Raw genomic sequence first — 27,232 nt, forward strand, 5'->3', positions numbered from 1 at the left:
AGGTTTTCATCCTTGTGATGTAAAGATTTTGGCTGAAGAATGTATGCCAGCACTTAGGTTTTTGGATTAAAAAAATCACAACAAAACATAGGAACAAGCCAAAAAAAAAGGAAACCTGAACTAGAAGAATTATAAAGTAACAATTTGGAACAGAGTTCCTTGCCAATACTAAGTCAACCTACAACAGAGTATGTGAATTAACAGTTTAAAAATCATAAAACTAGAGATATATAAATTTTACCTTGAAATTCCGGTTAATAATGTGATTTCTTTATTAGCTGATGATACCTTTGAGAATAGCAGTAATTTCTATTGGAGAATTCCTCCAGTACTTCTTTTATAGGACATTAGAATTAATCATATTCACTGAGCAGGACTTTACACACATGTGCAGGACAGGTGCTTCTCTTCCTAATGAGAGGTTATGGATTTGCCTTTCTGAAGTTTTTTTCTCTGCAACTCTGCCATTAAAAAAGTTTTGCTTCAGTGGTTGCAGGACTATGACCTACTACAGGAATATATTTAAGACAGAGTTTTGCATTTGTATTGGAATCCTTAAGTGCATGTATGGGAGCAGTCACAAACGTAAATTTAGTGTAAATTAATTTAAGGTTCTGAATGAGCCATAATCCCAATCAGAAACACATCCACAACTGTGAAAGCAGTAGGGAGTTTACTACCAGAGGGACCAAATCCTGTGATAATCCCCGGGTTACACAAAACTCTCCTCACTGGCTTTTCCTGCATTGTGATGCAGGAACATGGAGAACAGAAAACTGGAAAACAAAACAGATAAAGGGAAAGAAATCTTAAAATATACCCAAAATTACTTTGCTATTTGTTATTTTCTCTAAAAATACTTTAAACACTTTTCTTTTTTAATTAGGAATTGATATCTAGGCCGCATTTCCAATTAGTTTATTATGGGCTTCTTGCTAATCAGTACGATAGAGTTCTAAATTGAGGAAGGATAATACAGAACGCCTGTTTGTGGGAGCAGAGTTTCAGGCTCTGCTTCTGCCTCACCATCACAGTTACCTCAGATATTGCAGGAAAACCAAGGTTTTGGGAACAAAACTTATCTTGCCTTCCTGTGTCACAAAATGAGCAAATTCAGACAGGGGCGAGAGTCAGTATCGTTCATGTGACTTCAGTGGGGATGAAACCTGGCAATCCAGATAGAAAAAGAAAAGGACCAGGAGGTGCTTTGGAAATTAGACAAATTCAGGGCTAAATTCTGAAGTCTTTGCTGTGTTGTATTTTAAAGCACTGCAAATATGATGATATAAGTGAGTAAGTAAGGATTTTACTCCTGGGCACTGAGGACTTGTGTTTTACCTGCCTTTGTCTACTGGTTAATCTGGTCAGAACCAAAAGGCCAGAAGTTCATAAAATAACCCAAGGGCAAGGTAAATAGTTTTGAAAAGAATAAATGATTTGTGTTATGTGTGTGCAGCCCCCATGGCAAAGGTGCCATCAAAGCGCTGACTCAAACCAATTCAATTGGTTAGAGTACTATAAAATATGAATGCAGAGGGAATAGATGAGATCTTGATGTGAATAATAAAATAGCCTATAAAGTACCTGAAATAAATCAATCTTCCTTTCATGCAGCAAATACAAAATGCAGTATATTTCGTAATAACTCTGGATGAAAAGAAAATCCATTCAGATGAAGATACAATATTAGAAGTCTATTTAATCTAGTGGAGGACAACACTGCCCTAAGTGATCATTCACTTCACAAAAGTTTAATAGTCAGAGTTTAAAAACTAATTCAGTCCTTGAGATGCAAATAAACACTTGAAGTGATTTTTGAAAGGCAAAGACATATTCTGGCACTAAGTTCTGTTGATGGAAATGGGATTCAGAACATTTGTAAATCTTCATTAGGTATGGAACTATGTTGAAAATATGGTCCCAGGAGTCTTGCAAAGTTTCCTCTGAAAATTCTGTAACGGGAATGGCTTTATGTTTCAGAAAAAAAAAAAAACAAAAACAAACCAACAACAAATACAACCCCCCCAAAAAAAGAAAAAGAGGAATAGCTTTGTTTCTCTTTAATTAGTCATTACTGTGACATTTCTCTCTATAGTGCAGAAAAAAACCCCAGAATTTATGTTTTTAATTGTAATGAGCAACAAACATTTTGATGGAAAGTACAATAGGGGGGGAAAACCCCACCAAATCTATTTCAACCCAAGAACTCCTACTAGAAGCATCTGGCTTTACTGAATGCTCATCAGGAAAACATTCTTTTAGTTATATATAATCTACAGGTGAAATTCATGAATGGAAAATGTAACATATCTGACAAAAAAAATCTATTTAAAAAATCAGTCTTGCTTAACTCAAAATTATTGAAAACTTAGAAGAATAAGCATCTTATCTTATTTCTACAAATCTGTTCTCTGTATTATTCTGACTATATGTGAAGGTACAAATAAATATCAAAAGCTACCTAAAGATGTTGTTTACTTCATATTCATTGCAGAGTCAAAAAAGAGAAGGGTAAATGGAGAGCAAAGTTTGATGATTCACCTTTGTGAGAAACAATCCAAATCACTTTCTGAGAGCTTCTTTCCCAACCTGAAATGGGAACAGCTTATATCCCTTTTAGAGAAAAATGAGGTTCCCAAAATATGTTTCCTATCATTAGCTTTAACTCCCATTCTGAATGTGACACCTGAAATCCTTGGCATGTTTTCAAGCGATACCTGAGGATTTTCAGCCTCCCCAGGAAGCAGTCAGTTGTGCTCTTCCTCTTTCAGGACGTGACATCTCCCCTGGGAAGGCACAGCACAATCCACCATGAGCAGAGCAGTTACCCTGGATGTATCCCAGCAACTGCAGATGCAGCATATTTGTCCTGGGTGTGTTTTTCCATATTTTTCCTGGGTGTGTTTTTCCTTATCACACCCATGCCTGCTCTGGGTTTGCCTTCCCAAGGAGTCAGCACAAGCCCTGCCCATATCTACAGGCAGTTCTTGCATTTTCCCACAGAGCTGCTGTGCCAGGAATGCCCTGGTTGCTTCTCCATGAGGGTCAGGAATCCCCCTCTCCCCGCTGAGCCATGATTTTAGTGGTTCAGGATTTGCCCTAGATAACCTTAGGAGTGCACAATGGATAAAGACATTCAAGGCTAAATTTGCATTTCAGTAATACTAGTGCAAATCCAGAATTATGCTGGATTTGTGTTTATCTGCGACAAGAATGTAATGTACACAGGGTTTTTATAAGGCTGAGGTGATGCTCTTCCATGCATAAATGAGTAAATACCAGTTTCCTGAAAACATTGCTCTTGTAGAAATTATTTAAGGACAAGATGAAAGAAAAAAAACACCTCAGCCAATTCCCAACTGGAATTACCAACCAGAATTTTTTCTGATCACTTTATCCATTAATTCTGTTTCACAGCATACAGCTTCAGTCTCAGCTGGTTACCAAACTTAGATTATTCCTTTTATATTTTGCTTTCATAGAAGACACTGCCTCAAGGTCTCATTTATAAATGAGAAAGACTGTACTACAATTCTCAGCAATAAACAGCAAAAATGTTGTCTACATGAAGCGCTGCAAAATATTAAACATTCTTTCATTAGACCGTAAGTTTCCTTCCATTGACATCTATCGAAATACAGCTGGAGAGCAAGACTGAGCGCACTGCTTGTGACTGAAGCAGATGTGCTAAGCCCTGTGGGCTGCAGGCCCTTGCAAGTCAAGGCAGAACCCTGAAGGAGGAAACAAGAGATAACGGTGTTATCTCTTGTTATGTTTTATTTTTGAGAAATTATGCAGGACCGTAAGCGCCTGTGCAAGTCTGTGCAAAGCTATGATTAAGCAATGTTACTAGTAGACATAAATGTTGTGGTTAGTGCTATTTTTAGTTACAGCTGAAAAGGTATATATACTGAGCTTTGTAATCAATAAATTGGCTTCATGCATGCAAACCAAGGAGTCCTCGTCTCTATCAATCACTGTCAGACATTAATAGAAAATTTGTCTTTTGTGAGGGTTATTGGCCTATGACATATTTATCTGCCATGCAGTTTGTGTCAGCAGGTAACTGAAGTCTGACTGACACAAATAGCCATGATAGGATCTACTATTATAACTGCCAGTAAATTGGGGCTGGAAAATAATAAATGCAGCTCTATTCACTGCATTTGATAGGAAGACCCACAAGAATCTGCACAAATTTATCAAACGTCGCTCCATTGGAATAAAAAGTGTGTTTTAAAGAAAATACTCTTGAAGATCACAAAGTTTAGTAAATTATAATTGCTAAAAAAGGCTGTTTGGTTTTAGATAGCTCATCATTACCCAAGCAGTGCTATTTGTGGAACAGAGATTCCCTGGCACTACAAATGTTGTGACTTGTAATACTTGTCCTCCAACCTTTTCCTTGAAGTGGCTGAATGTTCCAGCCTCAGGCATTCGTGTTAGGAAAACTCCGCCAAGTGCTGGGGAAAGTGGAGGTGATGACACCATTGAAAAGAAAAAAACCTAACCAAAACAAAATAAAAACCAAATGAGTAAATTAAATGATGAAACAGACAATGGAAGTAGTAGCAAGAGGGGAAAAATAAGCTGGGAATGAAGGGGGATTCTTGTGGGGTTGGAGAGGAAAAAAGGACTGTCATCAAGAACCTCCAAAGTGATTTGAAAAAAGACATTTTGCTGCTTTTATCCCAAGCAATTACTCAGGACCCATCTCCTGTTAAACCATATATGAGACAAAGTAAGCCACCTAAAGCATTGAAAATGAGAAGCAAAGATCTATTTGGTGGACAAAACCTCTCAGCGCTTGCAAGACAAGCAGAAGCTTTTATTTAATGCTGAGGCTTGTTGAACACAGCTGACGTGTTGCTGTGCTTACAATAAACAGCTTTTGGGGTTTTCCAATGCCTCAGCTTTGCTTCAGTGTGTTTAACACCTGCAAAAGCTGTTTATTGCCTTGTACACTTCCCTCATCGTGACCACTATCCTTTAAGTATGAGGCTTTATGGTGTGCCTAAGCAGGGCAGGGTACAAGGCACCATCGATGCTGTGTGCAAGCACAGATGAAATAAATCCATGTGAGGACCACAGGCCATGGAAGTAGAAAGATAAGCCATAATAAGGCAGTGCATTTCAGTGATTTCACAGGCACTCTGCTGATTGTTTAAAATGTATCCTTGTTTACTGAAAGCCACTCTACAACCCCATCTGCAACTGCCAAAGAAAGATATATGCATTCCAAGAAAATTATTAGGGATCATGAGAGACAAAGCCAGAAAGGCTCATAAAGGGCATTGTGCGTATTTTACTTCAAAAGGCTTTAGCTAAGGTGCTTTAAAACAGCTGCAAACATAAAAGAGCGGAACACTGAGAAAGCATTTAAATGAGAAAATGTGATATTACAGAGAGCTCTTTCTTTGGCAACAGAGAAGCACTACCTGCACTTGCAAGGAACCTTTTCTAAACAGATACCAAGACCTGGAGAAGATAATCAAGGCTTTATAGGATAAAAGAGAAGTTTTACTTCCTGCAACAGGCAGAGATAGAAAGATGGTGCATTCAATGCAAGTCTTTAAAGTTATTTTGCAAGTATTTTTACTTTGGTCAATACATCACTGTATCAAGGTATGCAGGAACTGTGTTCAAGAACAAAGACTCAAAGTGGAGTCCAGCATAACATCAAATAAAGCAGTGACAGACACATCTCACTACTGCACAAAAACTCCAGTCTCACTAGAATTCCTGACTTATGTGTAACCCTGTAGCCCAGAGAACAAAGAGAAGAAAGGCTTACTGGAAAATAGAAAAATAAAGCTGACATAAATAATGTCTTAAATGCAAAGGCATAGGTCCAAATACCCTGCTTGGTCTTTAACGTCCCAAAATATTTCTGCATATAAGGCATTTTACAGCTATTAAGTTTGACAATTCTCATTCAGAAGAAATTATAAATTTACTACTCCTCTGTGGGGTTTGTTTTCTTTTTTTTTAATATCTTCCTTTAATTTAGAACTTTGTCTGTTAAGTGGCTTTTCCATTCCTAGGAGATTCTAGTGACTATTTTACTTTTCCATCGGGCTAATTCATTAAATCATTGTATTTAATTCAGTAATCATTCTTTAACTTCCAGTGATTTCTCAAGACAAAACTCACCATGTTCTACTGCAGAAACATAGACATCACAATTAAAATTATATTAAAATAATTACAGCTTCATTACATTATGCTCTTTTTTTTATGCAAGGTTCTGTTGGGTGTTGCTGCTGTTGCTGTTGTTTCTTTGCCTTGTTATACATATACATATACATATACATATACATATACATATACATATACATATACATATACATATACATATACATATACATATACATATACATATACATATACATATACATATACATAGAATTGTTACTTCTTTTCCCATATCTTCACCTGAAAGCACCATAATTTTGGAGTTATAACAATTTAGAGGGAAGAGGATCACATTTTTCATTCCAAGAGAGGTTTCTGCCTTCCCTAGCAGACCCCTGTCTTTCAAACCAAGACAACCTTGTAGAGGTTTTCATTAGCACAGCCTTCAATAAGCAATCATATTTTGGAGTTTGTGAGGAAGATATTCCTAAATGTGTTTCTGATATTATATTTTTGGCTTGTTTTGTAGGGTATGCAGGGTAACCATCTGCAGTCCAGGCAGCCATACACACACCATGACAGTCACTGACAATGAAGGATTGGTCCTTTCATGATGATATTATCCCTTCACTTGCAGAGGCGAGCATTCATCATGAAAATGGTTTCAGACTTCTCCCTACTAAATAATCTCTCCTCTTTCCTTGCACTGTTTTGGGACTGCAGGAAAAGGAGGAGATGAAGCAGCTGGACACATATAAACATCTTGGCAATATTTGCAGTGTTATTCTAAGGGGAACTGAGCAAACCTTCAACTTCACACAGCACTTAAAGAACATGGCATTGGAAAAATACCAGCCCATACAAATATCCTACTGTTTGGGCAGAGGTTTGCCCCAAGCCATGGACACCAGTGCAGAGATGGCCACTGACCAACAAGCAAATACTGCAGGATCTTCTAAAGCAAGAAGGAAAACTCCTTAGGGTGAGAGACTCTGAGAGATTTCTATCCAAGCAATGTTACATTTTTACTAATTTAATAACTTAATTTTGCTTATGAGGATGAGTCCTCAGTGCTCCCTGAAAGGTATTGAAAATTTTGCATTTCTGCTTGAGAAAACAGCAGCCAAACACTGTTGTGATGTGATAGGTGGCAATCTGCAGGATATGCAATTTCTTCCTTTAATATACATCTACCTGTGAAATTCCCTGTTTATCACTTAGCTCCTTAGCTCCTGTCTTCACAGACACTGCTTTTAGTAAGTGTCTCTGATTAAATATACTGCAAATAATTCACTATAAAAGCAAATTCACTATAATAGGAACTGTTTTGAGAAGAGTTTCCTATTTTCCCCGCACTAACTCCTTTATCTCCTGGCCAGTTTTATCCAGCTTTGACAAAGAAAAAATCTCAGTATTTTGTGAAAATTGGCTGGAAGAAAAGAGCAAACCAAATTTGTGCTGAGGACCAGGCAGGTAAAACTCCATAATACAGATTAGTATAGAGCTCCTGTCAGCAGCAGTCAACTGGGCAGTCAGCAGGAGCATCCACTGGCACAAAGCACTTGGAAATAGCCACAGCATCTTCTGCCTTTGTCTTTTAATGAAGGGATCTGTGGAGTAGTGGAGAAGTGATAATGAGAGACAGAGACTAAAATGAAAGAAGCTAAAATGAGAGTCTGTAGAAAACCATGCTACATTATTTCTTCTGCTTATGGAACACTTTGTGTTAACAGAAGACTCGTCACAAAAAGGCCTCTCAAAAAATCAAACAAGATTAAAAAAAATCACATGAATCACATGATGCTAGCTCAAAGGCTTGGGAGATTAGGTTGAGACAAATGGGTAAGTAGATGGCACAAAACTTTGCATGATAAGAGGGATATTCTGTCAAAAACTGGCATACATCCCTGTGCTCCCAAACAATATTCTTCTGTAAATATATATCTATAAAGGAAATGTGGTGTAAGCTGTGAAAAATCAGGATGAAACATCCATCTGGTCGCGGGTAGCCTGTGGTTTGCTTTTAGTGAGAAGGTTTCTAATAAGACAAGACAAAGTTTTTAAGCCTGGAGCTGAGATTTAGGGGCATGGATTTCCTGTTGTGGCTGATGAATCCAAGGATCTCCGATATCACTGCCTTCTGTCCATGCCAAATCTATCTCAGCAGGGAGGTTCTGAGGGCAGAATTTCTGTCTCCAGCATTCAACATGTCCCTGGGCAACATCAAACCAGGAGGGCTCTTTAACAGTGTTTCTGTGCTTCTAATTGAGCAATACTCAGTAAATAGCCCCATATCTGTCCAATAGTGATTTACATTCCAATCCATCTTCGTGCTACAAAAACCACAGCAGCTCTGTGGGTTTTTAGTACCATACTGAAGGAAGAGACCACAAATGTATATCTGCATTATTTCAGTCACTCAAAAGTAGCTATTAATGTCCATCACATAAATAATATGCTCAACCAAAGTAAACACACAAATGGAGTTATTTGGAAGGGCCGTGACAATATTGTAAGTACATTTGTATGATTTAAAATAATTCACATTTTAATCTTTTTTTTTTTCCCTTCAAAAGTTTCTTTGCTCAGCACGTTTGAACACTGTTTTTTGTAGAGGTCTTAACTAGTCCTATATGATACAGGACTAGAGGAAATACACAGATAAACCTAAACATTTAGTGAAGGCAAAGGAACTTCAAAGGACCTTCTAAGTGCCACCTCAGCACAGCTGTGCTGCCATTGGCATAGCCCTGGAGGACACTGTGATTTAAAGTCATATATGTGATAGGTTTCTCTGTACTCTTCGCAGAGTGGCAGGAAAAGGGGGACTACAGAAATGTGAGTGCACAGGTTTAATATCATCAGTAGCCAATTACTGTGTTGGTATGTTGCCTCCAGCTGCTGGCTGGGACACAGAAGAAAGGATAAAGGAGTAAAGGCTAAAGCTGTTCCTTTTTTCTTTTTAATAATTTCTTTTTATACATCTTCAGGCAGAAAAGAGACACAATTAGTTCCTATTAGCCCTTGCCCACTCTTTTCCTTCCCCTTCCTCCTCATCCCAGGGTATATCCCACATGCATCTCTGTGTCAGCATGACATATTACTGTGCTCTGTGAAACATCCTCTCCTGCTGAACAGCCTGCCTGACACGGGTGGCACTGAGTTCTTACAATGAATAAGAATGCAGTACACTCTCTTCTTCTAGAAAATGCTTATTTTCATCATCTTCTTCACATTCTCCAGTCCAAACTGCGCAATGATTTTTGGCAGTCAAGTTAAACTTTATTTTCTTATTTTCCCAGCTTAAAAGCTAAAATGTCCATTGTCAGACCTACCCTGGTAGTTTGGGTCTGGTTGTTGTTCAGGATACAAGCAAGGACTTGATAAAAAATACCTTGCTGGAGGTAAAAGTTCTAATTGATTCTGTTGGAAATTACATAACACAGACAAAGAATTACTGATTCAAACACTTACTAAGTGACACGGCTACCACACTCTGTCACTTTCTGTACAGGAACAACACTTACCAAATAAAAAAGGGTACATGCAAAAGGATTATTTAATCTTTCCAGTTTTCTTATAAGGCCTATAAACCCCTATAAGCCCACTGTCCTTTATAGTAAGAGCAGTTTTATACCCCAAATTTATGTACATTTTCCTCCTCTGCTGCAGAACCATCTACTGATGTTTTCCCTCAGCCTGCTGGATGACACACAGCTTAAATGCTCCCACTCCTTCACCCTCGAGATCCCATGCCGATCCACAGATTTCTTTTTGATTATTACACAGAGTTCATTGATAAAAATTTTTCAGTTTTTCCCCTTAAGCTCCTTTCTAACCTCTAATCCTAAAATACGTTGTTTCATTCTTCCATCTATAAGCAAACTATGCCTGCTTCAGTTTTCAACCATCACAGATTGACACTTCTGGGATGAGAAAAACTGAACTTGCACTTCTCTCCAGCATCAAATGCTACTCAGAACCGGGAATGGCATCAGTGTCATTTATCTCACAGCACAACTGACGCGTGTCTTTAACACAGTACCCACTCCAGCTGCAAGGCAGAAATATCTGCTGAATATCTGGTGATTTCTTGATTTAACCATTTGGGATGAAAGTGAGGAAAAAATTAAAAAAAAAAAAAATAAAAATGAACCTTTCCCCTCACTTCCTCAATGGCTAGGTTCAATTTGTGAGGCCTTGACAGCTCCCACTTCACAGCTGGCACCAGCAGAGCTCTTTGGAAAGCCAGATCAGCACCTTGCTGCCACAAACAGCCTCAGCCAAAGCGTGGCACCTTCCCAGATGGGCAGCAGGCACCTTACACACATTACCAAGTTCCCACTCACACCCTAATTCACACTTTCAGAATTCCAGAGCCATTTCAGCCACAGGGGATGGCAGCCACTAGTAGCCACAGTAGCAACAGAGCTGCTTAAATGTTGAACATCACCATCCTAAAGGATGGACTGACCATAACAGGTAACTAACATTTGCTTTCTGAGAAGAAAAAGTAATCTTTGATATACAGAAATTGCAGAAAATGCAGTTTGCCATTACACTGCAAACACAGACTTGTAAATGCTGAGGTCAGGATTTTCCAGGAGGAGAGTGATGTGGATTCTTATTAATTCTATTTAGCATGGCAAGGCTTTTGCCTCATGAACTGGTGGCAACTGAACCTTGGATATGCCTGCGCCTTCCCCAGATATCCTGACCTTGGTAATATGATTCAAATTCTCTGTACAAAATGACATTGAACATCCCCATCCATTAGAGTGGGCTCTCAGTTAACAATATTTCACTGAAGTTGTGTCAAAAATACACACTTTAAATAACATATATATATATACACACATATATATATATCTATTATTGCATTTCAATACATCATACATTTATTAATGTTTGTAACAAGAAAAAAAAGCAAAGAATCATAATTTTTGAGTCCGGGAAATGTGATTTAACAGTGCTAAAATACAAAATTATATTTCATTTAAAGCATATGGTGTGAGGAGACCTGCACACTTTTAGTATAACAGCAGGATCAGTGTGAGAGAAAAAAATCTTCAGCCTTTTTCATACCGATGACTATAACCCCAAGTAGAGAATCATGTACACAGACAAGATATATGTTACTTCTACTTCTGCAAGGCTTGAAATAAATATCTAGGTTTATAAATAGACCTAAGTGCAGGATGAAATAAATCCAAATAAGATACTATCAATGCAGCGCATAGGGTCTACTAGAAAATAGGAAAGGGGCATTAAGAATAAAGTGGGCAAATTTGAAAATTCTTTTGAATATATCAAACTGTAGCTGTGGGCCAGCTGCTGCTCCAGTCTTTTTTTTTTTTTTTTCTAAGTCTCATCATTAGGAACTGAAAACTGGAAAGCAACTTATTTAAATAAACATAAGGAAGGAGAAAGGATGGGCAAGGCCTTTGGTTGGGATCTGTTAGCCCAGCTTCAAGAACATCTTTAACCTTCTAATGGATCTGCTGCCCAATGTCCAGAAAAGCAGATCCTGTTGATGTTTCTGATGACATCCAGAGAGTGCATTTCCAAATAAAAAAGGGTACACCTTTGCAAGGACACCATGGTCTGCTTTGAACCGCTGCATAACTACACCTGAGAGACAGTAACATGATCTGAAATGTCCTCCTGCCCAACTGAGATCATATCCCAAGCTCAACATCAGAGCACAACGCTGTTCATGGAGGGAATCGTTCTCCGGGTCTGAGATCGCCCAGGAAACTTCCCAAGGCAGGTAAGTGAGCTTGTTTTATGGCACCAGACAAGATTAAATGTCAAGCAGAGCACCGAAGAAGCTGCAGAAGTACATTCTTGTGCCTGTCCAGGACTCATTCCATGGGTGTTCTGTGTCAGAGACAACCAGAAACTGAGAACACACCAAGATGCCCATCTGAGACTTCACATATCCCAAACTGATGCAATCTCATGGACACTGAAGCAGTAAGGAAAGAAAGGTCCTGAAATAAAGTAAGGTGCAGATCCTGAACTTGTTTTCCCTTATGCATGATCTACTAACATCAAAGTCTGCAGTCTACATCTGAAAAAAAAACCAGCATTTTTTTCCTGTTTTAAATTCCATATTGAGGGTGAAAAAACAAGTTACTTTAACCTGCTGGTTCCACTGCAAGTTCACTCACTAACACGCAGAGCACGCAGAACTGTAGAAGAATTAGAAATGGTAAACAACTCTTTAAGCAGCAATACTATGCTTCGTTTTTTATTCATTAAAGTTTTTGAAGTTTTTTATGTTTGCCTCAGACTTTTGACTTCCCAAAGCTACTCTACATCAAAAATGATTACTAAGACCTCTAAAAGTATATCACAAGTCAGTTTACAGATAACATTGATGTCTTATTGCTATCCATTCCTCCTGGACCATTTATAACATTTAATTTTTTATATTCCTGCAGTGCTGAAATATGGTTCATACCAGTATCTGTCCTTTTAGTAATCACCAAAGCAAACCTTGGCAGTTGTCATATATTGCACTCTTGAGAAAAATGCTAGTAATACTCTGAATTGATTGAACAGCATGGAATCAGAACTAACTGGCAGAGAAACCATTTAACTGATTTCAATCCATAAATCTCTTTTCTCCTACCCTGTTTTAGTTTAGAAGCTGCTGAATGTAGCCATTATCTTGTAATGTATAGAATGAACCAATTATTTATATGAATATTAATTTAAATACATGATTATATTCATTAATGCCCCATATGAGCAGGCAGATGTGTGGATCTTGCTGATTAACTTTCATTTATGCACACTGAGCTACAGAATAACAGTCCTTGGCCAGCAGACATCAATTCCTTTTATTTCCCCAGGGATCAACATCAGGTATAATGTCCTGGCTTGCCTTAAAAATAAAATGGTTTTAAACAGAACTTTACCTGCTTTAGGCAACAATTTCAGTCCTTGAGTGTGACCTAAAATGACTCATAAGACATAAGGGCACTGATGTGGCAAGGTTTAATTACTTGGCAGGGATGCACTTGCTGTCTAAAGCAAATGCTGCTGCTCAACATGTTTTTACAAGAAAAAAATAAAAAAATGTATGGCCAAGAACTGTACTGAGTCTTAAAGAATTCTGGAAATGGGGCTTTTGAAATCAGGTCCACAGAGAACCAGGAGACCAAAGTCAGATGGGCTACAGAAAGGCAAGGGACAGAAATTGGGGGACAAAGGCAGAGCTCTTGCTGCAGAGGTGGATTGAGGAAGGAGGCCCAGCAAAGGACCAGGTCAGTGGGAAGTGGAGTGGTTTTTTCATCCACCACAATCACCCATGACAGGCTGGAAATCCCTGCTTTGGAGATTGAAATCCAAGGTGCTTCCTGCCTGAATATAAGATTTTCTGCTGTGCTGATTGCTTTGGTGCTCAAGTGAATACAAGGCAAAAAGAGCAGAGAAAGTAAAAGGATGCCATTCTTTGTGACATGGAGGAGTGCGATTTGCAAATGAATGAGGATTGGCATTGTTTATCAGAAAGGGCTGTTTATCTGAAATTGACTGCTTGGTAAATTCATTAAAATGGATAACTAAGAGACAAAGCTGGGCCTGAGAGAGAACTGGAACCTGGGGAGTTTCCTCAAAAGCAGCATTTCTTCTTCTGCATGTAAACTCACTAAATATCTTGCGCCGAGGTTCTGAATCTTGAAATCCAATTATCTGTGTCAATGACACTCAAGGCTTCAGGACCTGCTAAGCCACTTTCTCAGGAAATGGAGAATCACAGATACAGAATAAGAGCACAACTCAGAATAACTGATGGTGCTTGAATTGTAAATGTGTGACCTGATACTGCCCTAAAATCGTTGGACAGCACAAAAAGTAATACATCATGGGTCACTGCATCCTTATTGCAAAAAAGTGGATCAAAGAGGTATAAATATTTGGCAAATAGCCCTGCCATCCCTTTTACTCCTGTGATATATGTTAGAAATAATTCATGCTATAAAAGAATGTATTTTATAAAGATTGTGAAATCCAAACAAGTCTCAGACCAGGAGCAGCCCAGGGACAGATGTCTACTTTGGAATGTTGAAATTCCTGAAGGCAGCAAGAGAACAATACCCGTTTGCCTATGAATAGACACAGATTGGGCTTTTCTCCCCTTGTAGGAAAACAGTGATGATGTCCTTTATACCCTCCTATCAGATAATTTCTTCTCTTAAGGAGAAAGAAAAATATTCCTTTATTTCCAAGCAGTCCAAAAAATAGCAGGAAAGTCTCAATCTGGTTTACTAGAAGGCTTTCACTACAAACACTGAAATAAAATAATTTAAAGGAACTAGAAAGGGATGTGATTAAATGGAAATTTTAGACACAAATTCTGTAGGGGAATAGAACACTTTTGGTCTGCCAAGGTGAGAAGGGAGAACTAAACAGGTAACTAGTTTACAGAAATTAACCAATGTTCCCCACTAAAAATAAAGCCATGGGGAAAGCAGTGGCAAGGTGTGAAAGGAGTAAGAGGAGATATTAAGTCAGTGATTATAGATTGGTCTTGGATTCTGTTCCTGTGGATGAAGCTAATTTCCAAAGTGAAGCACATGAAGTAGATATGTTGCATTCAAAATTAAATAAATATTTTTTAATCCTGATAAAATTGAACTTCTAAATTAATAGCAAAAAGAAATTGTTAGGAATTTGAAATTACTGTTCCAAGAACAACTGAACTGAGTATTTCCTTCCATCTTGCTCTCTCTTCCAGCTTGAGTCTCCTCCCAGCCCCTTCTCCAAAAGAGGTTTATTATTGTGACTGTGTGCAAGTAGCTGTCTTTCTTGTTCACTGTGCATGTAAGCTAGCTTATTATAACTTTGATTTGAAACCACATCAAATCCCTTTTTTATTTATTCATTATTTTTCTTAGGATCAGTTCCATAAAACCCTTTCATATACAGCATAATCACAGTCAAATCTTCTTCAAGAAATTCCCTGGCTGCCACAGCAATTGGTTCTGAGTGCTGAGAGCTGAAGTGTTTCAGCCCATATGAAACACACCTCTATTTTTAACATACAAAAAACATTACTGAGGAAGTGAACACAAATACACTACCTGCCAAATCAAATCCTCAGTGAAGCAAAGAATGAACAAAGAATTTTTCATAAGGTATCAAAATTGCAATCTTTTTTCTCAGAGGAGAATTTTGCTTTAACCATTTTGGAAGTCTCTCAAGACAAATCACAACAAGAACAAATCCTGTTCTTGTAGCATGATAGAAGGTCATCGGCGGCAGTATTTGTGAGCAAGGTAGGTGTTAAAAATAGGTTAGAAATTGTTGTAAAATAGTTGATAGATCATTAAGCATGTACTGTTAGTTCAGTTATTATATTGTAAAGGGGTTAAAAGGATAGTTATAGGAAATATGGTACTCAACTTACCATAACACACCTTAGCAAAGTGCATCAGCCCTCAGCGAAACGAGCCAGCCTGGACAGAACTGTAATGGGCCAATCAAGCACCTTAAACCTTCATGCAAATGAAGGATCCAAAAAGAAACCAATCCAAAGGGACAAAAAACAGGATAAAAAGGGGCTTCTGACCCACTGAATCCTTGCCACTCCATCTGGGACATCGGGGCCATCGCTGCTGAGCAGCCCCAGTGCCGGCACTGCACCTTCCTCAACGGGAACGCTCCTGCTTGGCCTGGGCCCCCTTGCTTTGGGCCTTTCTTTTTATTATAATAAATGATGAAATCACTTCAGTACCAGGAGCCTGCTCTCGTTTTTATCAGTAAAAACCTCATCACTGATACAGCATCTCCCACTCTCTCAGTGCCTCCAAATTTTATCAATAATCAGACGTTTGCTTCACTGTGAGCTGGTACGAAAACCCAGCTGACTTCTTAGAACTGCTGAAGGCATTGAATATTCTGAACCTCCTGCATCTGAGTCACTGACAGCTTCCATGTCCTTGAATTTCATGTTTTGTCATTCTGTAATTTATAAATTATATGAAATGTGTAAGCCTTTTGATGACTGTACATAGCAGTCATCAAAACTCTAAGTTTTGGTTTTTTAGTTTTTGGGATTTTTTTTAATCAAAACAAAAAACCTCTACACATTTCCATTTAAAAAGCAAAATGTAGATATTATCCTGAAATTTGAGCCACAGTTGGAAGCATTACTGTCTTCCAGTAGTAACAACATCACCATTTCAGCATTTCTGTGATAAAGCCCAGATAAATTCTGATGTATTTGCACATGTGCCACCAGGACTTCCATGGGAAGAACAGAGCAATTCCTAGAATGTCACACTGTTTCCAGTGGACATCTCATATCTCATTTGTCATGACAACAAGAGAAGATAAATAATTTTCAAAAACCTTTTGTTGGAGTCTCTACTTGCTCCAATACTGTAATTCACAGTGCCTTTTCACCTGCATGGTCTTACCCAACCTGTGTTACACTGGTCTGTAACACATGTAGTATATGGTAGAGATAATTCATGCTATTAATGTATAAAATGTTGTAAGATCCAAACTATGTCTTTTGACCATCCAGATAAATGATTTGATCATTTACAACACACAGGTTGGGTAAGAGACAACTGCCTGCATGGAACAAGCAATAAATACTTTAAAATACCCTTTTAGGCACCCCAACATAAGAAAAGCAACACAAAACCATTATAAACTAATGAGTATTGCCAAGACTGCTAAAAGGTTCAAGATGTTTTATGTATAAAATAATTTCAGAATTCAAATATCAATCCTTCAGCTGGATAAACAGAATTGATTAGCTCAGTGATTTGAGGACAATCTTTAAAACATGCTACATTGTTATTCTGCCTCAGAGCTGACAGATAAAAGTAAATGCTTTAGAAAATAAAAATGTAGCAATTTGGTTTTTTTAAATCTACAAACTCCATTTATTTTATAGACCAGAACAGAGACCACCTACCTTTCTTCCCCCTGTGTTTAGGCGAAGAGGAGTTAGGAAGGGATCAAAAATCATATGGCTGGTTTCAATATTGACAGGTGACTGTCTTTTCCCAACAGAGCAAAGATTCCAAGCTGAGTTCACCAAACCCCAAAAGGAGGGTACTGCAAAATACAAGAAAGTGTAAGTTTAATGGAAGTCTGGAAAGATTGTGGCAGTGCATGCCAGGCAGATGGCCAGGAAATTAATCTTGTCCAATTGTCTGTACACACACTTTGAAACTGAAAACAGGCAAATTCATCTTGCATCTGAAATGTAAAACTTCATACAACAAGACCAAAACATATGATTTCACATAATTTTGTATCAGGAAAGAAGGTGGATTAGTTCTTTTCCTCTTTGATATAATCCCATGCAAAACAGCTAGGAAGCAGCTAGAAAAATAATGGAAGAATTGAGAGCTATTCTGGTGATGAGTACCAAGGATTTGCTGAAATAGACATGAGCCTCCCCTCTCTAGAGGAAAGCAATGAGAGAAAGGTGTCCCAGAAGGATGTCCTTCCATAGGGACAGCAAGCTGGCAGTCAGGCAGAATGGTATAGCCTGCAGGGAACAGTCTGCATTTGTGCTGAGAGGAGCCAACAGTTTTCCCAGGATAGGAACTGGGAAAGGTGTGTACTGTTTATGACACCTGAATTGCCTGTCTGCAATAAAAAATCATGCTGGACTCAAAAGATCTGGGTCCTGGAAGGGCTGTGGACAAGTATCCAGTTTGAAACGACTAGAGGCGAGGACTCTGCTTTAGCAGCAACTATAGAAGCAACACTTTTAGCATCCAAAAAATTTGTAGGTTTGGTGCTTGGTTTGGTGTTTGGTCATGGTTTAGTTGTGGGTCTGGGGTGTTGGGTGAAGGGTTCTATTATCTCAGAGGTCTTTCCCAACCTTAGTGATTTGATGACTGTGTAACAGATATCCCACTACAATGAATTCACATCTCTTTAGGAATGAAAAACCTTGTGTAGTTGATTTTTCTGTAAGCCAGTGAAGAACCAAATTGAAATGAAGAATCTTATTTAAATTGCCACCAGAATTAAGGTGTTCTGGGTTGTTTTGAGCCTTTGTTTAAACAGGGGACAGAAGCCAGAAAATTTCAAATAAAATAGGGTGGCTGGAAGTAAGGGAGCATTTTCAAAAAATGCTGTCCAAATAAGAAAAAAGGAAAAGGTGATAAACTCTGACCAGTTAAATAAGAAACTAAAATAAGACATGCCAGAAGAAGATATCAAAGAACAATTTCCAAGGGTCCTAAAAGCCGCTAATGACTTTTTTAAGAGTATGAGAAGCAAGGACACAGGCTGAGTGTGTTGGACCAGCTGGTGATCAGGTTGTAAGAGCAGCACAGGAAGCATTATGTGTCAGTAAAACTGTATGAATTCTTTTCCTTACTGCTCACAAAATGGTGTCAAGGGATGTTCCCACACGGGAGCTCTTTTATGAGGAATGAATCTGAGCAACTGTCTCAGAATCAAGCATCAGAAAAGTGACTTTTAGTATAAACAGATAAAATTAACAAATTCATTCAGGTCAGACAGAACTGTAGGATGAATACCACAGTGATGTGAACTGCCAAAATCCTTGCTTAAAATCTGCACCAGTCCTGGAGAGACAAAAAGCGGCAAATGTGATCCAATTTTTATGGTGTTTATTTTTATAGGTGCTTGTTTTTACCCAGGTATCTGCTATGATCCCTGTCAATGACACGAGCTGAAGTCTAGGCAGGACAGTCAGGTTATTTCTGTTTTACTGCACCAAGCCTGTAAATTTCTCTTTGAAGTTTGCTCAACTTCCAAGAGCACAGATTCTCTGAATTTAAGTTTCTCCAGAGTTCAGGAATTTAAATGAAAAGTGTCAACTTATCCATCAGCACATCTTTGTTTATATTTTTAAGCCTTAGCACTGGCCCTGGCAATGGCATAAAACACCATAAAAGATTCTATTTGTGCAGTGACTATTCTTGCCCTGTGTAATTACTGGTACCTCAGATAAAATCTCAAGCTACTTTATTGAGGCTGGAAATTGGAACCACAGAGAGAATCAGTAATCTGTGTACATCAATAAAGCAGTGCATTAATTATTTCCACCTACTCAGCTTGAAAAAAATTATCATACCAATTCCTCTGGATTACCACATGACCTGCTCTGCCTCTACATAAAAGCCAAAGGTAAAGTCATAAAGGCTTTGAGAGATAAATCAGGGACACCAAAGAAATGACAGAGTATACAATGACATTCATCTCAGTAATTGGTCACAGAAATCTCCAGACTGCAGTAATATTAGACACTATCACAATGGCTTCAAATTTGAGAACTGAAAGTGTTCTGTTTTCTTTTTAGCAGCAAAGTGTTGACAGCTGAAATATATCCTCCAGAGTAAGACAGCATTACCATTATTCAAGAGATAGTAAAAAACTTTAAAAATTTAGCAATAAATCTTGAAACATATAAAAAATTAAAATTTTAAAGAACTCCAGCAGCATCACATTCTATACTGCTAATTCCAAACTGGTCCATTCAAATGTCATCTTCCCTCTGTATGAAGAATTCTCAATGACACAAAACGTTCAACCACTGCACTTGTTAAATGAGAGATAACAGAAAACAGGAAGGGGAAAATGAGGTTTTGAGATTCTGGCATGATATTGTCTTTTAAAAAGTGGCTATTTTCTGCTATGCTTTTAATAAAGACATCATGCAATACCCTCTCGAATTTACCTTGTAAATTATAGCAGCTTATTTATGCCTGATTAAACATTTTCTTAAATTAAGAGTTACATTACCTGGGAAAAAGTATTTACCAATCAAAATGAGTGACCTCTGGCCCTGCAAAGCTTTTGCTTATTTTTATCTACAAATTTAGGCTACAAGTGTAGAACACAGTACCACTCCTTTCACTACAGTGATTAAACCAGACTAATTCACTTCTATAAATTATGTCAGCTAGGGATAAAGAGTAGGTATACAACAGTATGTAATTACATTTTTCTCTGCCACCCTCTGGTGAGTTCACACATACTAAAACTATACAATCAAACACTAATGCTTCTGAAAAATATAGGTCAGCTGCTTGTAGAGGTATTTACAGATGGTTCTCATATTGACTTTTCCCTTTTCATTATTCATGTGGCAGAAGTAGAAAGGAGCACCTAGAGGGAGAGGTATATCCAGGTCCAAAACTAAGCAGGTAACCCTTCTAGGGTCAGGGTCACTAAATTTCTGAGAAGATAACGTGTTTCTCTCTCACTCTAGTCAAAAAGATACTATAGTTTTGGAGGAAATGGGTTTTTCCATGTAATATGAGTGAAGGTCCTGTTGGTGAAAGATTTAGCACAACTACGGCAAAAAAAATTGGAAATGAAAACAGATTAAAGAACAGTTTGGTTTAAAGGTTAAAAAGCAACTGGGATGTTTAGTGGAGCTGGCACAGATTGTTCATTAAAGTGCCAGTCTTGGGTAAGGGAAATCCTTCTTGGCAAATGAACTAAAAATGAGAACGGGGAGGACAGCAGCATCCTCTCCCTCTTTTCCACGCCCAGTCCGTATGGGCTGGACCTGTGCCCTGCCTGCCTTTGAGTGGGACACTGGGCCCACTTCCAGTGCCCAATGAGCTGCCATGAATTACTGCCACTCCGCTGGGCATTTCTAACCAAGCCTGGTCAGCCATCAATCACCAACAGGGTTCAACAGATTTCCCTCAAACCAGGCACAGACACAGCTGAGAGCATTTGCCTGGCACTCACTGCAATTTGGGGGGTGGAAAACAGGGGGAGTTCAGCCTGGAGTTGAAGCGTAGACTGAAAGGGAAAAAGTTGAAAGGCAAAAAAAAGCTGTCATGGTCGTTCTGGACCTGAAATGCGACTTTGCATTAAAATGCAGGAAACCCAGATTTTGAGCTATCCTGTGATCTCTAATCTTTCCTCTTCACATGTTCTTCGTCTTTGGGTTTTTTTGTGGCTCATGCTTGTAGAACTGGGGACTAAGGCTGTGCTGTTAAAATGAGTAACTGTTCTGAGACAGGATGAGTGAGATGTAAGACTTTAAAGAAGATCCAGAAGAAAGGTGAAGAAAGCCTCAAACAGATGAAATTGAATAGAAAAAGTTGTTCAGAGAAAAGTAATTCGAAACTTATTGTTTTAAGGGAAAAGACTGCTTATCCAGCAGATACCTTGAGCTCTATTCTGTAGATTCAGCTTTATTTTAATGTCTTTGGGTTACTATCGATCCTTCTGCTGAAAAATATAAGTTAAACTAGGAACAAAAAAAAACAAAAAACAAAAGGCAGCATATTTATTCTATCGAAAATGCTTTTTCTACACACCCCTATGCCTTACAGTATACTGTTACTAAAATAAACATAACTTTCATGTATTAAGTTGGAATTTAACTATTTATTGCCAAATCCAGTGCATGCCTGCTGGTGCATCCTTTATTAGAATGGGTTTACTGAGCATCTCACTCTGGAACTGCAGGGCATTAGGGGATTCAGTTTGGAGAAGGCAGGTGTAAGGAGCACTCAGAAGAGGATAACAAGTCCCATTCTCAAAGGCATTTTTGTGTGTAATAGCATCCCCTCAAGAATTACTTGTAGCTCTGCACTATTTTGGTTTCCCACAAGGCTCCTGCAGTTAATGACAGCCGGGAGGCAGAAATGTCCAGCCTCTGCTGACTTGCAAAGACAAGTGGGGAGCCAGCACAGAGTTCAGCACTGAGTGCTGCAGTTTGTGTCTGTAATGACTATTCAAGACAGGAACAGTGATGTTCCCTGCTCTGGTGTTTTCTGGAGAAATCAGATTTCTCTGACCCTATCCCACAGGGCTCTGGCTCTGCCTGGGAATGCTGCTTCTGTAGTGAGATTACAAAACTGTAAGTTTGATTATTCTTGGAAAGGCCAGAAGTGAGCACAGCTGACTTGATAAAATTACTCACAGGCTGGAAAAAATGTTGTCTGGGCAATCCTGATCTCTTAGAAGTCCGACCTGGTCCTGCCAAGCCACAACTCTAAACAGAGTCAGAACTACAAAATACTTTGGAATGGAAAGAAACCTTGGCTTCCCCTCAGAGACTACAACAAATTATTCAGGTAATTGCTGGGCAGTGATTGATCCTTCACTGAATGATCCATTTTCCTTTTTGTAGTGAAGACTCTCAAAGTCTGATATTTCTTTTGGGACAGAATCTAGTCCCTGTTTCCCTGACCACCTATTGTACACACAGCATGTGGCACCCAGCCCCAGCAGACAGTGAAATCCTTATCTAGGAAAACTCAGTTCAAGTGCTGAGTTAAACCATTCCAAGGTATTGCCTTAACTATTCCACCAAAAATTAGCCAAGAGAGGGCAGATCATGTGCTCTTAAATGATTTGTGTGTTGTGCTGGGGCGCTGAAATGGGCAGGATCTGCTTTGTGCTTCCCATGAGTGCAGGGTCTGCAGTCTCCTTGGATATGGCTCAGAGGGTGGATGGGGGAGTGTCACAGGGCTTGCAAGGGTTTTCAGGCTGAAGAGAGACGAGAATGTTGACTTCATGTTCAGAAGGCTTGGTTCATTATTTTATGATATATATTACATTATGACTATACTAAAAAGAATAGAGAGAAAGTTCTCAGAAGGCTAGCTAAGCTAAGAATAGAAAAGGAATCAATAACAAAGGGCTGTGCCCCAGCAGAGACAGAGACCCAGCTCTGCCGTGAGTGGTCAGTAAATCCAAACATCCACAGGAGACCAATCACGGATCCACCTGTTGCATTCCACAGCAGCAGATAACCATTGTTTACATTTTTTTTGCTGAGGCCTCTCAGCTTCTCAGAAGGGGGAAAAATCCTAAAGAAAGGATTTTTCACAAAAGATGTCTGTGACAGGGGAGAACAGGCCAGGGGTGACACCAAGGAGCCAGAGCTGGACCATGGTGGGGGCTGTGTCCTAAAGCAGGGCTGAGCTCCAAGGCAGAGAGCAGACTCCCAGGACAGGCTGCTCAGGGGATGCCTTGAACGCAGCTCAAGGAGTTGTGAGCCAGAGGGCAGAACACCACAACTCACAGCAGCAACCCGGGGACAAGATCAACTCTGCTCTGAGTGCAGCAGCGGGAATGGATGCAGGGAATGGGAAAGGAGTGGATGCTCCCTCTTGGATGTAAGACAGAGTTTGGGACTGTGCTGCTCTGTTGCCCACAGTGCACAAAAACACTGTGACACAGGAGTAACTGAGCTGTGAAAGTCAGGTGTGCTCAAGGTTAGCTCAAACAGCACTGCAAGCAGGACCCTTTGTTATTTTCAACTAGCAACTCCACAAACTCTGAAAAGCTGTTTAGCACAGCAGTGATCTTTTCAGAGCGCTCCTCATCCAACTGTTTCTCTAACTGGTGGGTGTCTGCATGGCTCAGTGTCAATCTCATGGCATCACAAAAAATGCTGCTTATCTGACCAGTGCTGCTGAGTTTGAAAAGCAATAACCATGTGAAATTTTCTTTCTGTGGCTTGTAAGGACTTACCTAAGCTTGTGAAAAGTGCCAGTACACAGCACACTGTTTATATGAGAAATGCAGCAGTGCATGAGCACCTTTTGAGTTGCAAGGTAACTGCTCCACCTCGAAGAACATCTCAGTAGCACTGAACATCCTCCAGCAGTGCAAGGGGACGCTGGTCAGAGTGGCAGTGCCAGGATGCAGAATCCAAAAAGCAGAAACTGCTCTCCAGTGTGTCACAGAAGGGCCGTGGCTCTGGAACACTCCTGACAGCCCATTCCTTCCAGAGACTGCAACAACTCAGATGGAATGAGCATCAATTGCTTCCAAGGGAGATGTGTAAAAGATAATGAATGTTGCCTTTTTGGCTGCCAAGATTCAATATAAGATAGTGCCTTGGAGGCTTAATTACTTGTGACCTTCACCCAGAAATACATCTTAAGTTGTGGATACACAATTTGATGGTCTTTCTAGCAGTAGAGGAATAAAATCACACCTGCCTTATGAAAAGGCAGGTTTTAGGAAGAAAAGTGTTAAATGGTTGCATCAAGATTGATTAGAAAATTTATAACTATTCACATTGGAAAGACTGCAAAGGTTTCAAGAATCACCTTATGGACCCAAGCTTCTAAATCAACTCTGAAATTTATTATGAATATCAAATACACAAGGTAATAAAAAAAATTGCCCAGAGGAAAAATCTGCAGCTTCATAACCACTGAAAATATTAACCTCTGTGTCACAGGCCAATACTTTTAGAAATGAATGCACAGAATAATCCTGGAAACAGAACTAACTGAGCTAGTTCATGGCAATTCCTTAGACTTTGGAACTACCAACTCTTAACTGTTCCTACATAATATTTTATTAGGAAATAAAATATTCTGACTTATGTTTCCACTTGATATTTTAGGTTTAATTTGAATTAGCTGAATAAACCTACAGTTTCCTGCCAAAGGGCTGTTCAGAACAAACCGGTCCCATAAACTGACCAGTACCTTCCATTAGTGAACCAGTCTGGTTTTAACACAAGCAAAAAGTAAAGTGGAAATTTTGAAAACAAATTGTATTAACTGACCTGAATACATTTCGTGTTAGTTGATATGATTTCAGTTTGTGCTCTCAGGGAAAAAGAGAACACAGACTTTTATTCATGGCCACAATGTTTATTTTTCTGTAAGAGCCTTGTGTGTTTCAGGTATCTGGCAATGTGATTTATTTTTATTATTTATACATTTCTAGTAGAAGTAATATCCAGAAGGCTTGGAAGTACAGATTAGCTCTATTTAGCATTCTTTCCTCTGTTTAAACTTCTAACACAAAGCTACCAAAGTCAGTATCATAAAACCCACTGAAATTGCCATATACAAATTCATTAGAGGTGCCTACTATTAAGAAGTTTTTTCAGTATGACCTGTCCAAAGAAAAGTGAACATCAGTCTTGTATTTTTCTGGTTTATTTAGCCAAGTTTCAGCACTGCCTCAGGCAGAGAGGAAATTTAATGAATTTCTGAGATTCTAGGGACAAAGAGAACTTTTCTTTTAAAAAAAGCTCTTCATCTTGATCTGTGACAATACATAAAAAACCTTCTTGATCTGAGGTTGACGAAAGGTATTTTAAGAAGTTCCTACCCTGCTTTTCAAACAGCTGTAGAACTATTGCTGAACTGGAGTGGTACACGTGGAAATAGAATCCCTCTTGGCCTGAAGTCATCTTAGCAGAAGAGCAGCAAGAGTTCAGCAACTACAAACTACAGGCAGTGGCTAAACTTGCTCCACTCTGCTTTTCTTCTCTAACAGAAAAGAATGAACATGTTATGAGGAAAATGGAATGTGCGTATTTCAGAATAGTAGAAAGTTGAATATGAATCACAAAACCTTAGCAAAACAAATACTCTCACGGCTGCTATTAGCTGCATTATTTTCCTGAAATCTGCACTGTACTACCCAAACTTTCCTTGACTATTTAACTTTTGTGCAAGAGGAACAGGGCAGTCTGTGTCTCTCAGGCAGGCAATTGTCATTGGAGGCTTTACCTCCATCAATAGTGATGCCTTTTCTTTGTTCTGCACTATTTGCAGTTGTCAGCTGAAGTAACAGATATATCTATTATGCTGCCAAAGGAAACCAGCAGAGCAATACAATGACAATTCCTGCACCACTTACAACCAGCCTGCTACAAGAGGAGTATCAATTTAGTGTCTGTAGCATTAACTGTGGCCAATTTAATAGAAAAAAAAGGTCTTTATACATAATTTCTTGGGATTTGGCCCAGTGATTGGCTTGTCAGTTTTATGATGTGAAATAATACCTTTTGCTGTATTTGCGTGCGAGTTATTCAGAAACTTTGCAAGGCCTGTGTTCTTGTTACACCGCTGATTTGCTATGACTGTGCTTTTTAGTAATAATCACTCCTTAGAAACCTTCAGCATCACCACATCATAAGTTTAACAGCTTTACAAGGGAACAACGCAATTTTAGTGCTTACAGTTAAGTGCTTCCCTCAACCACAGATAGATTCTGAATACACAGCACTTGACAAAAGATACTAAATAAGCTATCCACATCTAATTTCAAATTTATGCCTGATATCTCTTAAAATCTCTGAAATTCCTTCTTTAACTTCCATGTGTTTCATGCATGTTCTGTTTTTGCAGTGTATCGTATAATAAAATCAAAATGGGCACAACCTTTTACACAGAGGGGATAATTTCAGGGGTTTGAGGAAAAATTTCTGGTTTTGTTCACACAATTGACTTAGTCTGTTTTCGCTTTCTCTTCCTTCAAAAAATGCACTCCCAATCTGCGAGAAATAAAACCTCATAAACTATAACCTCTGGGAAATTTCTTCTCTGACGCCACGTGAAACTGCTTCTGCTGGTGGAAGGATTTTTGCAATGCATTTTAAATCAAAAGCTCTTATGAAATGTTGTCTGGGTAGAGCAGTTCAGATGGACTGACTAATGCTCCAGTCCCCAGCACTCATCACAGACCTGCCTGGGCATCTCCACACATGCCAGTTATTAGGAAGCCTCCAGTTCTAGAAATTTCATTGAAAAAGTAGGAAGCACAGTTTTTGCAGCCTAGTGAGGTTTCTTTAAAGGCCTCTGTTTCCCTGCAGTAACACTTATAACTCCTTAAAAGTCTGAAAACACTCTGTAGCTCATTAAACAGATGAGCCTCATTTTCTGCACTCAAAACAAACAGATCAACTTCCAAGGCAACTGCTGCTCTCCTCAGGCTGAGGCTGCCCTGGGTTTGCAATCAAAGCAGGCGTTAACAGTATCAAAAACCCTGCAAATTTTGATGGACTCAGTCTTCTGGGAATTATTCCTGATGTGGACATTATAGGCAACTTGTGTGTGACTGATCCACCTCTACCTACCTGCTCAGGAGCTGCACTTTCTGGTAAAAATATGGTTGGTCCCTCTCCAAGCAGGAGAAGGGGCTTCTCCTCAAATCTTTTGCTGGAAGTTTTTTTCACCCCCAGGGAGAATCACCTGGATGGTAAATCCTAGACCTCGGGATCCCTGAAAATCCTGTGGACATCCAATCAATAAGAAAATCACCTAATGAGGACACCCAGACTTAGGAGCAGATAATTGCCATGGCCCACCAGACCCCTGTTACAAAGTGCTTACAGGTAACAGTTAAGGTTTAGGAT

At 39.0% G+C, this 27,232-nt stretch overlaps 1 protein-coding gene across 2 annotated transcripts in view; it reads right to left on the reverse strand.

Moving 5' to 3' along the window:
• Positions 1-27,232, reverse strand: part of CA10 (carbonic anhydrase 10) — a 151,084-nt gene that overhangs the window by 64,693 nt on the left and 59,159 nt on the right. For both annotated transcript variants that reach the window (XM_063175791.1, XM_063175792.1), the window contains exon 4: positions 17,075-17,217. In XM_063175791.1, the coding sequence (XP_063031861.1) occupies positions 17,075-17,217 (143 nt within the window). The remainder of the gene's footprint in view (positions 1-17,074; positions 17,218-27,232) is intronic.

Source organism: Melospiza melodia, chromosome 24 (assembly GCF_035770615.1).
Source record: "Melospiza melodia melodia isolate bMelMel2 chromosome 24, bMelMel2.pri, whole genome shotgun sequence".
Taxonomy (NCBI): Eukaryota; Metazoa; Chordata; class Aves; order Passeriformes; family Passerellidae; genus Melospiza; species Melospiza melodia.